At 32.4% G+C, this 15,487-nt stretch overlaps 1 protein-coding gene across 3 annotated transcripts; it reads left to right on the forward strand.

The window, feature by feature from the left end:
- Window positions 1-10,932: 10,932 nt before the first annotated feature.
- Window positions 10,933-12,872, forward strand: LOC21390095. 3 transcript variants are annotated; one of them, XR_002902939.1, is made up of 4 exons: window positions 10,933-11,538; window positions 11,842-11,942; window positions 12,223-12,367; window positions 12,496-12,872. XR_002902939.1 is itself a non-coding variant. In XM_024171153.1 (3 exons), exons 1-3 carry the CDS (start codon window positions 11,376-11,378, stop codon window positions 12,547-12,549), a joined length of 318 nt encoding a protein of 105 aa, XP_024026921.1. In that variant the 5' UTR covers window positions 10,933-11,375; the 3' UTR covers window positions 12,550-12,872. The 3 variants fall into 3 exon arrangements, 2 of the variants coding, with proteins under 2 accessions (XP_024026921.1, XP_024026920.1); XM_024171153.1 differs by lacking the exon at window positions 12,223-12,367; XM_024171152.1 differs by lacking the exon at window positions 12,223-12,367 and having other exon boundaries at window positions 10,933-11,189.
- The last annotated feature ends 2,615 nt before the right edge of the window (window positions 12,873-15,487 follow it).

Here is a 15,487-nt window from a genome sequence, read left to right on the forward strand (position 1 = left end):
GCCAGTATGAGCGATGTGCTTCGCAAGAAGCATGAGGAGATGGAGACTGCTTATGAGATAATGGAGTCTCTAGAAGCCATGTTCGGTGCTCCCTCTGAAAAGGCTCGTTTGGATGCCGTAAGGGCTTTCATGAATGACAAGATGAAGAAAGGTTCTTCAGTCAAGGCACATGTTTTGAACATGATTGATCACCTCCATGATGCGGAGCTTAATGGTGCCAGGATCGATGAAGCCACCCAAGTTGGCATCATCTTGGAAAGCCTATCTCCTGATTTTCATGAGTTCGTGGACAACTTTGTTATGAACAAGAAAAAGTCTAATCTCACTGAACTCATGAATGACCTGCAAAACTTCGAATCCACCAACAAGCGAAGGGGAGGAGAAGCAAATGTTGTAGTTGCAGGAAGTTCTGGTAAAGTTAAAAGAAAGAACCAGAACCAAGGGAAAGCGAAGAAAGGAAAGAACAAGAGACCCAAGAAGGCTAAAGGCCCCATCCAGAAACCCAAAGGAAAGTGTTTCCACTGCAATGGCGAAGAGCACTGGAAGAGAAACTATCACAAGTATCTCGAGGAGCTGAAAAAGAAAAAGGAACAAGTCTGATTTTACATTTTAGATGACATTTTTATAACGTTGCATAATGGTTCAAATCTGATTTTACATTTGAGAGGACATTTTTATAATGTTGCATATGATTCAAATCTAATTTTAAGATCCAAACATCTCACTTCTAATTATTTTTATCATCTCTTCATCCCTCTCTCTCACGTTAACCCTCTCTCTCCCACTCTCACTCTCACGTTCTCTCTCTCCCTCACTCTCTCTCTCTTTCGGTTCTCCCTCTCTTCCCCCCCATGAGAGATGCTGTCCAAGCTTCCAAAATAGAGGGCTTTCACACTTTTTTTTATGGGTAATTCAACCTTGAAGTCAATTTCAAGATTAGAGATGAATTTCTTAGAGATTTCAAGAAGCTTGAGGTAGGGCTTTTCCCCTTCTTCTTTAATTCGAAAATATTGTTTTCTTTGTAGTAATTTGTTTGGTTTAGTGATGCTCTTTATTGTCAATGTTTTCTAAAGCCTTAGACATTACCTAATTTCTAAAATCCCAAATTGTCAAAGTTGGAGTTTATTAAAGTATGAGTTTCTTTGAAATTTCTCTCTTGAATGTAATTATTTTGGTCTTAATCATACTTTCCCAACTTGATTCACATAATTTTGGGGAGGATTCTAGGAGCAGCCCAAGGAAAAGTATAGGACTTAATTATTCAAAATCAGTTTTAATGTTAGCTATGTTAGAACCTTAAAATAGACTCTTCAAGCTTTGATAGGAAATTTGAATCACCCAAAAATGAATGTTGTAGCTTAAGTTACGAATTTTTCAAGTTGTTGGAAAAACTGTCAAAGAATCTAACCTGGACAGATTTGATTCTGTTGAATTCTGGGAATCTTTGGAGATGAATTTGAATGAATAGGTTACAGAATTGGAAACTAGACATCCTAAGCTTCGTATAGCCGCAAGAATCACCTCAAACGAACAACTATAGTTCAAGTTATGCATTTTTAAAGTTATGCATGATTTTCAGAAATTCTACACTAAAACAGCCACGTTTTGAGCCGGTATAATGTGTTTTTGGAGACCTTAACAGACCTGAAACGAAACTTATGATAGCTCTTTGGAAAGCCCTAGATGTCTAGTTCGATTAGGAGCTGATTTTGTAATTTTTGAGGCTGTGTAGAATATTTTATGATTATTCCCGTAACAGTCGCTAAAGCTGTCTTTTTTAGGAATTGATAAAACTTAGAAACTGAGACCCCTAGTTTTTGAAATAGGATTGCTGCACCTAAACTACCGTTACTAGTAATTATATCTTTTATTTATTATAGAATTGCCTAGGTGCACTAGATGGAACCTATATTAGGGTGAGAGTGCCTATGACAGAGAGACCCAAATACCGAAATTGACATAGAGCCCAAGCAACAAACGTCTTAGGAGTATGCACACGAGATATGAAATTTATATATGTGTTGCCTAGATGGGAAGGATCTGCAGCTGATGGTAGAGTATTACGCGATGCTCTACGTAGGGCAAATGGTTTACGTGTTCCAAATGGTAAGTTTGTTTGTTACTAGTAAAGTAGTTTACTCTTTCTTTGTTACAACATTCGTTGTTACATTTACAAAATGTTAAATCTATATTTATCAATTCTTTTAATAGGATGTTACTATCTTGTTGATGCTGGATACACCAATTGTAAAGGTTTCCTTGCTCCATTTCATGGCCAATGGTACCATCTAAAGGAATGGGAAGATGGAACACAACCTAGGAATGCACAAGAGTATTTTAATATGAAACATTCACATGCTAGGAATGTGATTGAGAGATGTTTTGGTGTACTTAAGAGTCGTTGGGTGATTCTTCATAGTCCATTGTTCTTTCCAATTAAAACTCAAAATCGCATTATCTTGGCATGTTATTTTTTACATAATTTTATTAGGCGCAAAATGCCTAATGACGTTCCAAATCCAATACCAGAAGATGAGTGTGAGAATGACGAAGAAGTAGAAGATAATGATGATTTGATAACGGCCGTTTAGCCTTCAGATGAGTGGACTGGGTGGAGGAATATTGTAGCCCAAGATATGTTTAATGACTGGAGGAATCATAGGAATGCATGCCAATTGTCTATGTGTTTTTCCCTTGGAAGTTGTAATGGAACTTGTATTGTTTGCTTGTATTAGGATAAACTTATGTTGTTTGCATGTTTTATCCTTTACATTCGAATAATATGTGTCGCTTTGAATTGTTTTTATCTATAGTATTTGCAAGTTACTAATTATATATCATAGAGGATGTTGATTCTTGATTGTATATATGTTTGTTCTTTGTTATTGTTGATTCTTGATTTTACGATTTTGCCCTTGTTTCTTTGTTCTTCTTTTTCACTCATGCGTTGAAGGTTTTCAGTCATTTTCCTGCGTTTGGGGGCATTACCTTTCCTCGGTTTTCTTCTCATCGCAGCCTTAAATTGTTTTGCCTCTTTCATCTTCTCTTTCTCTCTGCCTCTTTCATTGTTCTTCGGCATCTTCTCTCTCTCTCTGCCTCCTTCATTGTTCTTCGGTGAGTATGGTGCGCTTTTTCTTTCATGGGTTCATGTTCGTTGCCTTTCTCATGTGATTTTGAGCGATATTGTTGGATCTTGCTGCCTATTTTCTCTGGTTTGTTCGGACATTTTTAGTTTTGGGTTTGCTTTGATTTTCATATGTTATTTTTATGCATGGTTATTTTGTTCTTTGTGTAGTTAAATTTCTCAATATTTATTAAGATTGAATGCAATTTCTGACTAGATAGTGTATATAGGTTTTGAAAAATTATTCTCTAATGTTTTATGCTTGCTCTGGATTGGTCATCTTGTTCAGAGTAATTTTTATCTCGGTGTTTTTATGTTGTCTTTGGTTGATTTTGATTTTTTTTCGTATTTATTGATATGATGATCTACATGATGTAGGGTACTGATTTGTCATCCCACGAGTCTTCAGTTGATTTTCATTTTGTTTTTCCGTATTTATTGATATGAGGATCTATAGGATGTAGGGTGCTGATTTGTCCTCCCATGTTAATAATTTATGTTTGCTTTGCTGCAGAAGTATTAAATGGACCTCTGATATTTTCTCATTATCTCATATGAGCTGATAAATTTAGGGAAAAAAAAGAAAAAAAATATAACAATGCCTTTTTTTCCCTTCGTTTTTCTTTATGTCGGGAGATTTTATTTGTCTTATAATTTTTTTCCCTTATTTTTATTATATAATTAGGAAATTTAATTCTTTGACTTTTGTACACCAACATTATGTTCTTACGTGTACATTTCTTACGAACAATGTACCTCTTCTCTGCTTCTTTATTTAACCATGTTGCTACAGATGAATTTATAATGCATATCTCTGTTCCTTTCTCTTGCATCCCACGCTTTTGCTCTTTTATCTCATTCTCACTTATTTACTGCTCTATCTCACTCTCCATCATATACTGCTCCATCAATTTATTCTTCTGTCTTTCACTGTTTCTGCACACGTTTGGTTGGTTGATATCTCAGATATAAGCCAATATATATAGCAATCCAGGTACTGTTAATATTCTCTATTCATAGCTCTTTAATTTTTACTGCCGATATTGGAAGTATTAGTTCGTTGTAGCGGTATTAATGTTTGTTCCTTATGTTTTGTTATTTGTCTTTATTTCTCATTCTATTTGTCCAATCAATACTGATCATGCATTGACCTCCTATTTATTTGTTTTTGATACAAGCATATATATTTGTATATATATATATATATATCTACCTAAGTTAGCTTTGGTAAGTTTTTCTACATGGCAATGATGGTCATGATTGATTTTGATGTATTGAGCTTTATATAATTTGTCCAAAGATTGTCGTGAATACATTTTTCTCATTTGTTTCGTTCTTATCTGTATTTACTCTGGGTTTTTTCCATTTGTTCTTTACCTTATTTGTATTCATTCTTTTTTACCTTATTATTTACCCTTTTATTCTTTTGATTGTCCGATTTCTTCTTCCTCATTTTATTTTTATTGTCCACTCCTTTTACTTTCTTTTATAATGTGTGATAACTCCATGAAATGGAGTTATTTAGCCTCTTTTGTGGATTAAAAAGTATGTTTGTTCTTGAGAATTTATTTAGTTTTTAATATTTTTTACCTTATTTTTATTTTATTTTATTTGGAATTAATTTTATTTTTAGTTTGTTTTAGGTACTTTTATGTTATTTTATGTTATTTTATTTTTATTTAGTTTCCTTTCAAAATAATTAGTTTCCTTATTTATGTAATGAATTTGGTGACAGGTGGGCTTAATTGCAAATTTTTAAGCTGAAATGGGGTCAAAATGTAAAGAAACAAATCAGAAACTAAAAATAGAATTCGAACCAAACAAAGCCCAATCTGGAGAGTAGAAAAAAAAATGGAACTCGCTTTTGTAGCCGCCAGATTCGCAACACCAACGGACCAGATGCGTGTGTGTGATTCACACTCCTCTTCGTGAGTTTTAGGCAGACAAAAGGTTTGCTCCAGCCATTCTCTCTGTGCCACGTGGCGGGCTTGTCTCCCACTATCTCCTTGCTCCCAATCCGGCGCTGCCACTTGTCTAGGTTTCTTCTCTCCTTTTGTGCGTGGAATTAAAGGCAATTTAGGGTGGGTGATGAGCAATTCTTCCAGCCCTTATACGAGTAGCCACAGAGAACAAGAGGAAAAAGAGCAAAGCATTTAATAAGGCTTTTCGGCAAATTTTTCAAGAGAGAAAAATCCCAAAATAAATATTTTTATTTTATTAAATTTAGGTTTTATTTTTAATAAATTATTGATGGAGAATTCATTTTGTGAAGAGCAAGAAGATGGAGGATCTAGGAGCTTGTGACAACTTCTAAAATGGTGTTTTCATTCCTTTTCTTATCTCTTATTTTTGTAATTTATAAATGATGAAACCCTTGATGTTATTTAGTTAATTTTGTGAGCTAGGCTCCTAGTGGAACTAAGATTGTGATGTTTTAGTTTTTGCTTTTGGATTGTTTATGTATTTTTGTGCTTGTTCCTTCATGTGTATTTACTTGCTTAATTTCTATTTTTGATGGAAATTAAATGTAGAACTAGGCTTAGATTGATTTGGAAAAATTAATTTAGGTTGGACTTTACATGGATGATGCATGTTCAATATAGGAATATATTGATTTGTAGAAGGTATATGAATATATCGTTTATCTTGTATAACCTAATAAACTCGAACTTGAAATTGGAATTTCATGAACTAGATTCACATAGGAATATGATGAAATTGGTTTGAGGAATTATAGTCATAATTAATTCGGAAGAACTTTATACACAAATTTGAGTTTGGTTAACTAGTACAGAATGCTGTAGCATTTCTTTAGCACAACTTTAGCATTTTGCAATCAAGGGGAAATTAGGAGGTCCTAGCTCGATTATTTGCAATTGCTTGCATTTTTATTTTCTTTTAGTTATAAAAATATATAAAAATAATGCTAGAAGCTAATCAATATTGGTATTTAACGAAAGCTAAACACAATTCTCGTGGGATCGATATCCGTACTCTTGTACACTTTATTACTTGTGCGATTCGTATACTTGCGAATTTACACGCAACAATGGCCTTTATTGTTGTTTTAGTATTGTTATTTCTGTCTTTGGTCTTTTCACGCCCCAAGTGTTCACTTTCCTTTGAGAATTATGTCTTCATTTTATAGTTTTTCCCCTACTGTTTTATTATTTCGTTTATCCTTCTCTTGAAGGTTGCTGGTCATTTTTCCATCATTAGGACATTAGATTTCCTTTGTTTTTCAATCGTCTCATTCTTTCTTTCCTTTACCATTTATGAGCAAAGTCCTAAAATCTTTTGCCTCTTTATTTTTTCTCTTTCTTTCCTTAATTTACCTTTCTATGCCAACCATTGTCTATATAGTGTATGCTATTGTCTATTATTCATTTGCTGTATTATTTTCATCATCTACTTTATTGTTTTTTTAAAACTGGATCTTTTTTCCCTCTCTTCCCATGTTCCTTGTAATTCACCTGGTAGTTTTTGGAGAAGTTCATATATTGCTCCACTTAATCAATCTTTATCATATATAATCTATTATGTGTGTGATAGATATTATATGCTTTGCTTTGTGCAGTTGCCCTTAGTAGGTAGCTACAAATTTCTATCACACATTGTTGAGAATATCTTATATCTGAGTCACGATTATTTTATCTATCTTAGTTCTGGTAATGATGGTCATGATTAAGTTTGATGTATTGAGCTTTATATAATTTACCAAAGATTGCTGTGAATATATTTTTCTTATTTGGATTCTGATTTTATTCACTACTTTTTTCAGAAAAAAACAGTTAGGTACTTTTTTCTTTATTATTTTTGCTTACTCGCCCCGTTCATTTCGCCGATTTGAGTTTTGCTACAGTAAAAAGCTCTCAGAAACAGTCACATCTAACTTTTTTGCTACAGTAAAAAGCTCTCACACAAAATCACATCTCAACTCGAATTACAAACTCGAATTAGCGAAGTGAACGGTTACCTTATTCGTATTTATTTTTTTCTTCTTTTCATAATTCTTTTGTTCTTCCTCACTTTATTTTTATTGTCCATTTCTTTTACTTTTTTTTTTTCGTGGTAGGCTTTATTGTTTTCTTAGTATTGTTGTTTCTGTTTTTAGTCTTTTCATGCCCTAAGTGTTCACTTTGTTTTGGGAATCATGTATTGATTTTATAGTTTTTTCCCTCCTTTTCTTGAAGACTGTTCGTTATTTTTTCATCATTAGGACATTATATTTCCTTTGTTTTTCAATCTTGTCACTTTCTGTTTCCTTTGGAGAATTTTACCTGATGGTTTTTGGACAATTTTATATATTACTCCATTTAATCAGTCTCTATCACATATAATGTATAATGTATGTGATAGATATAATATACTTTTCTTTGTGCAGTTGCCCTTAGTAGGCAGCCATAAATGTCTATCACATATTGCTAAGAATAGCTTATATCTGAGCCATGATTATTGTATAAAAATATTGTTATAACTATATGTATCAGTTTTTTGATTCGTTTTTGACTTATTTATTTATTGATTTACTTACTTGATTATTTACATTTTTTCAGAGTTTCCTGCATCATTTATTACTGTTGGTGTTTGGGCAGTTCATAGTTGGTTCCTCAAGCATGATTTATAGCGTTGGAGGTATTTTTAATGATTCTTACCTACAATTTTTTAATTTTTTGTTGTTGTTACTGCCTTGATTCTATTTCTATGGTTTGTGTTAAAGCATTTCCTTTTTGGCCTTATTAATAAATATTGTCGATATGAAGTTATGAATATAATTCTATTTTATTTTTATCAATGGTAGTAGCCTATATCTCTTTTGTTTTGTGTTTTATTTGTATTTTAGTTATTAATGCCCTGAGTTGTTTTCTCCATCTTATCTATTCTTTTTCTTAGATTTAAAACCTTTCAGTTCTTTTTTCTCTTATTCTTTCTATCTTTTTGAATAAATTTCCTTTTTGGCATTGCATCTTCTTCTTAACTATTAATACTCACTTTGTCATACTACTCTCATCTTTTCATACAAAATCTACAATGGATTCTTAATTTTATAGTTCCTTTTACAATGGATTGACTATTTTAGTCTTCTTTTCCCCCTTTTTTCTTTGTTCTTTTTTCCTTCTTCCATGTACAGATTGCTTGGTTTTGTCATAGTTCATTAGTTGATTTTGTTATTTTACTACCGTTTTCTTTTTCTATTCTTTAATCTCCTTATGTGGTAATGATGGCTATAATTACTATTTATATCTTGACTTAGATGTAATTTATCCAAAAATTATTGTGAACATGTTTTCCCCCTTTCAATTCTTATTTCATATCTTTTTTTCCGCCCTCTCTAAACTTACAACTTTTTCCTTAGCTTTTTTTGTTTTGTTTTATTCATTGCAATATTTGTCTCCTTTCGGTTTTTGGAGAAGTTCATATATTGCTCCACTTAATCAATCTTTATGATATATAATCTATAATGTGTATGATAGATATAATATGCTTTGCTTTGTGCTGTTGCCCTTAGTAGGCAGCCATAATTTTCTATCATACATTACTTAGAATATCTTATATCTAAGTCACGATTATTTTATCTATCTTAGTTCTAGTAAGTTGTTCTACGTGGCAATGATGGCCATGATTGATTTTGATGTATTTAGCTTTATATAATTTATCTAAAGATTGCTGTGAATACATTTTTCTTATTTGGATTCTGATTTTGTTCACTGTTTTTTTAGTAAAAACAGTTAGGTACTTTTTGCTTTATTATTTTTACTTACTCTAAGGGCCCGTTTAGTTCACTGATTTGAGTTTTTAATTTGAGTTTAGATGTGATTTTATGAATTTTAAACTCGAATCAACGAAATGAACGGGGCCTAAGTTTTTTACCTCATTCGTATTTATTCTTTTCTTCTTTTCATAATTCTTTTGTTCTTCCTCACTTTATTTTTATTGTCCATTTCTTTTACTTTTTTTCATGGTAGGCTTTATTGTTTTCTTAGTATTGTTGTTTCTGTTTTTAGTCTTTTCATGCCCTAAGTGTTCACTTTGTTTTGGGAATCATGTCTTGATTTTATAGTTTTTCCCCTCCTTTTCTTGAAGACCGTTCATTATTTTTTCATTATTAGGACATTATATTTCCTTTGTTTTTCAATCTTGTCACTTTCTCTTTCCTTTATTGTTTCGTACCAAAGCCTTTCCTTTATTGTTTCGTAGCAAAGCCCGAAAGTCTTTTGTCTCTTTCATTTTTTTTTCTCATTCTTTTTTTATTCCTTTCTGCCAAGCATTGTCCGTAGAGTGCATTTTACTGTTGTTTAATCTATTTCTATCATCCATTTGTTCTATTTTTTTTTTCCATCACGCTGTTTACTATTTCTTTAATATTGCGTTTTTTTTACCTCTTCCTCTCAATTCACTTGGTATTTTTGGACAATTTTATATATTGCTTCACTTAATTAGTCTTTGTCACACATAATGTATAATGTATGTGATAGATATAATATATTTTTCTTTGTGCAGTTGCCCTTAGTAGGTAGCCACAAATGTCTATCACATATTGTTAAGAATAGCTTATATGTAAGCCACGATTATTGCATAAAAATATTGTTATATCTATATGTATCAATTTTTTGATTCGTTTTTTACTTATCTATTTATTGATTTACTTGATTATTTGCATTTTTTTCAGAGTTTCCTGCATCATTTATTCCTGTTGGTGTTTGGGCAGTTCATAGTTGGTTCCTCAAGCAGAATTTACAGCGTTTGAGGTATTATTAATGATTCTTACCTACAATTTTTTAGTTTTTGTTGCTTTTACTGCCTTGATTCTGTTTCTATGGTTAGTGTTAAAGCATTTCCTTTTTGGCCTTAATGCCCTGAGTTGTTTTCTCCATCTTATCTATTTTTTTTTACTAGATTTAAAACCTTTCAGTTCTTTTTTCTCTTATTCTTTCTATCTTTTTGAATAAATTTTCCGTTTTAGCATTGCATCTTCTTCTCAACTATTAATACTCACTTTGTCATACTACTCTCATCGTCTTATACAAAGTCTACAATGGATTCTCACTTTTCTATTCCTTTTACAATGGATTGACTATTTCTTCTTTTCCCTTTTTTTTCTTTGTTCTTTTTTCCTTCTTCCATGTACAGATTGCTTGGTTTTTTCATAGTTCATTAGTTGATTTTGTTATTTTACTACTGTTTTCTTTTTCTGTTCTTTGGTCTCCATACGTGGTAATGATGGCTATACTTAGGCCTCGTTCGTTTCGCTGATTCGAGTTTAGAATTCGAGTTTTGCTACAGTAAAAAGCTCTCACAAACAATCACATCTAACTTTTTTGCTACAGTAAAAAGTTCTCACATACAATCACATCTCAACTCAAATTCTAAACTCGAATCATCGAAACGAACGAGGCCACTATTTATATCTTGACTTTGATGTAATTTGTCTAAAAATTATTGTGAACATGTTTTTCCCCTTTCAATTCTTATTTCATATCTTTTTTCCGCCCTCTCTAATCTTACAACTTTTTCCTTTTTTTTTTGGCTTAGTTTAGTATTAATTCTAGACCCTTAAAAGCACTCTTTTGTCCAACTTAAGTTGTTTTTGGCATTTGGTAAGAAGTAAAATAAGTACTTCTTCAACAATTTTAAGCTGTTTTTGTAGCTTTTTGAGAAGCAACCTAAAGGGTGCTTCTCATTCTAAATTGTCCGGGAATCTCCTTCTTGCACATTAATGAAAAATTTTTATTTCCATTTTACCCCCGTTAAAATGAAATAATCCCCATCTACTCATTATTCTTGTCTCATCTCCATCACTCCTCGTTCTCTCTCTATGAAATCCCCTGCTCCACAGAGCTCCTCGATCCTTTCTCGCTCTTCTCTCTCGCCCGTATGGTTCTCCCTTTGCCGTTCGCCGTTCGCCGTTTGCCGTTCGCCGTTCACGGTCTCCCTCTTCTTTCTCTCTCTCCATTCTCGCTCCTCTCTCTCGCCGGTCTACACTCAGGTTCTCCGTTCGCCGTTCGCCAGTCTCCATGTATGTGCTCCATTCCGATCTCCTCAGCACGAGTGGCGGTTCGAGAAGGTAGTCTCGTAGAGAGTTAAGAATTTCGAGAAGGTAGTATCAGTCTAAGCACTCCCATTGATATGACTTCGGCTTCTTCCATTTTTCATGATGTTAACAAGTGATTGTAAGTAACTGCGCAAAACTCTGGTTTACTCCGTCGGACCAAAGAAGTAGAAGAAGAAACAGCCAACTTTTCTGGTGGGCATGTCTCATTCATGGGTCCGAGCGCTTTCGGCTCGGAAGAAGAATTTCGTTTTGGGTTTGTTTCGTCGCAAAACTATATCTCTGCCTCATACCTTGGAACCCAGAAACTCCCTTGGTTCGACTTCAGCAATTCATAATTGTGACGAATTTTCATCCATTTTAAGTATGTAATTGTTGCCTTATACCAACTCAGGATTTTGTTGGCTGAAAAACTGTAGGATTTTTTGTAGAGTGACTTTGCACAGGACCTGTTTGATGAAATGCGTGTTTGGGGATTGTTCATAATGTAGGATTTTGTTGCCAGCAAAGTGTAGAAATTTGATACGAGTTTTTTGTGCGTAGAAACTGTTTGATGAAATGCGTGTTTCCATGATTCTTCATAATGTAGAATTTTGTTGCCTGCAAACTATATGATTTTGCTAGTTTATTTTTGTGTAGAAACTGTTTGATGAAATGCCTGTTTCAGGATCTCTTCTTATTGGAACTGCATCACGGGACAGGAACTGCTGTAGGTCCTTTTCGAGCCTCCATCATTGTATTGTCGAGGATACCGGGGAAGTTCGCAAGGTACCCAATATATATATATATATATATATATATGCGAGGTTTGCCATATTCCTTCTAGATGCGAGGTTAGTTTATGAATGCTAGTATGTTTACTTATCTACCCGTTTAAACACATTCAAGTTAGGAAAACTTGAGAAAGAGAAAGACGGTTTTCTGCAAAGAAAATAGTGAATTGTCACCTGTTACTGGATGATTGCCATGAAGAATACTCAGAAAAATACCTTGCCATTTTACCCTTATTTTTTCTCTTCTTCTTCTTTTTCTTGTATGATATCCAAAGGGATAGTTAGACTTAGGATCTATCTGAGGCAGTCTCTGGTTTTCGTCTTGGCCAACCTACGTTTACCTGACTGAGAAGTTAGACATGCTTGCTTTATTCGCCATGAATTTTTACGTACTTATCTTCTCACATGAAGCGAACAAAAGTAAGTTTCCCTCTATCTTTGCCTATTCATTTTCCTCTCCTTTTTGTCCATCTCTAATCTGTCAATATTTTTAGCTAGAAGGCTAAGCTTTGATCATATAGAATAATTAACATTACTTTATGTTGCAGCCATTCCTCCAACAGGCGAGTTGCAAACTCGACCATGTTCTTTCTCTAAGCTAAGTACAAAGAAGAGTACTTTTACACGAACGTTGGCAAAAGCACCACAGTTGTCAGTGTTGAAGAGCAATGTTACTCTCAGGCAATCCCGAAAACCGAAACAAAGCTGCCATTTGGTCTGCGGCCGATACCTATGGCAATCACCATCTCAGCTGCTTGTTTTTCCTGTGATGTTGCCATCCTTGGTGGCAAAAATAATTCGACTTATTCACGTAATGTTTTGAGTCAATGTTATGCAAGTGGACAATGCTTTTGCTTTATATAATATCCATATGATGGAGTTACAATTATCTTAGATGCTAATCTCAATTTTGTGAATTTGAGGAAAGACCATAATGTAGAAGAAAATCAAGTTTTATTATCACTAAAAATGGATGAAATATGAGATCAAATTAAGGCAAGTCTAATGAACACGACTTAATTCTTTTCATGGCTCTACCAGTTTTTAAATACGGAATGTACATTTTTGTTGTATATATTGATTACTCATTAATGCTCTTTTTAGTTATAATTATATTGTGAATAAAGAAATGAAAAAAATAATTAATTATCATAAATTTATTGTTAGAAATCTCATAATCATAGCATTATTATTATTTTTTTTGTAAGCTCAACAAGTATTTCTAAATACCAAAAATAATTATATATATTTAAGTTTCATATAAATGTCTAATTTTGTCATTTTACATACCTACAGTAATTTAGCTTCAAAATTTAGCAAACGCTATTACATTGATTTTAAAATCAACACAGTTAGTATAATTATATTTTACTAAATACTCAGCTGCTTCTCTCTTCAGCACAACTAAAAGTAATTTTTTTAAAATTCACAGCACTACTAAACTAAGTCTTTGTTTGTTTTATTCATTGCAATATTTGTCTCCTTTTGGCGTTACTATTTCTGTTTTAAAAAGCCCTCCCCATTTTTTAAACCTCCTTATTACTACATTTGGCTTATGCTATTTCTTTTTCTTTTTTTCTCCTCCCGGCTGTTCCTTTTTCTCTGTTCTGGACGTATTTTTTAACATCTCTCCTATTGTTGGAACATTAACTTTTTATCTATATATCTTATTCCTTTACTGTTTATGCTTTAAAAACCTTTCTTATTTTTTAAACTTCCTTATTACCTATATTTGGCTTACGCCATTTTATTTCCTGGCCTTTCCTTTTTGTCTCTTCTGGACATATTTTTTAACTTCTTCTTCTCTTCTATTATTGAAAAATGAACTTTTTATCTCAATATCTTACTTCTTCATTTCTTCTTACCTTTGGCAATTCCGATTACTCTTATACATATAAATTTTGTATCGAACCTTCAAATTGGCTGCCTTTGCTTATTACAAAGCAAATTAATACTTTTTCCATCTTTTATCTTCTTTCATTTCACTACACTGTTTTGCTCATGATCTTTTTCACAACTTAGTTATTCATTTATTATTATCTTAACACTTTCTTAATCTTTTTATTTTTTTTCCAAACCCTATTTCTTTTCCTTTAATTAGGCTATTTAAACTAAAAATCTTTCTACATGTATATAGGGCACCAAATTCACAGTAAAGGCCACGATAATTAAATTCTTAGCAAATCAAAGTTGGCAATACAACAACTGCTCTAGATGCTATCGACAACTAAAACATGCAGGAACCAATTGGCAGTGCGAATTATAAATACACTATAATTAAAATCTATTTACTTTCATTAGCAAAAATAAATATTTTATAACATGAATTATCTACTATCTTATAAATTACAGGTATAGGCTAAGCGCATATATTGAAGATCACACTGGAAACATGAATATTATTATATTTGATAGAGCAGCACAAGCCTTGATAAAAATACCATGCTCAACATTAACAATTGACGAGGGATTTACTGACCTATTCACAATCCCACCAATCATCAACCAACTAAGAGGTGAAACAAGAATCTTCTAAATAAATTTTCAAAAGAGAGGACCACAATTACTACAATTAGCTCAAAAATATTTGAAGAAACTGAATTGATAATGGCACCACCACAAATATCAACACTTACGACATTAACTACAGGGTAAACCATATTTACTCATCTTTATTAATTATACATAAAAGAATGCATTTCTTACTTTAAATACATATTTAAACAATATTTTTCAGGCTTAGCCCCTGCTCAAGAATAACAACATCAATAGATCCGCATACACCAGACCCAAAAAAATCAGCCACCAGGTAATGCATATTCACTATTTTACATTATTTATAAATAAAACACAATACTAATAATTTTAATTACATACCTTAATGACATTTTGTTATTATAGTTCCAAGTCAAAAGAAATAGAACAGCCAAGAAAACGTCCACGAACTAGGTAAAATAACTACTTCTAAATCATACTATTCAATTTTCTCAATTATTAATACTAATATCTTTTAAAATTATTTTTTACAGTTGAAAAAAATAAAAGGACCACAATAGCAAAGAATGAGTATACTTCATATGACAATATGTTATATATTGTAAATAACCTTATATGAGAATATCTTATATATATTATAAATAATTTTATATAACAATATCTTATGTATATATTCATGTATAAATATACATAAATAATATACTTTTATTGTATAAAAATTATCAATCTTTTTTAAGATACAAAATTACCTCTTACTGCAATGCACGCAAGTGCGCGCATCTATTGCTAGTATTGCTGAATGCGGAAGTAAAATAACACTTGTCACTAGACACAAAATTACCTCTTACTGCAATGGGCATAAGCGTGTGCATCCATTGCTAGTATTGCTGAATGCGGAAGTAAAATAACACTCGTCACTTGTAGCACGACCCACATATTTATGAAACTAAGGATAACACTTGTCACACGACACACGAATTATAGTAAGCCTTTAAATGTAAACTGTAACAAATAGCTTATGTTTCTCTCATAAACACAGATAAG

The sequence above is a fragment of the Morus notabilis genome, unplaced genomic scaffold (genome assembly GCF_000414095.1).
Source record: "Morus notabilis unplaced genomic scaffold, ASM41409v2 Scaffold2062, whole genome shotgun sequence".
NCBI lineage: Eukaryota > Viridiplantae > Streptophyta > Magnoliopsida > Rosales > Moraceae > Morus > Morus notabilis.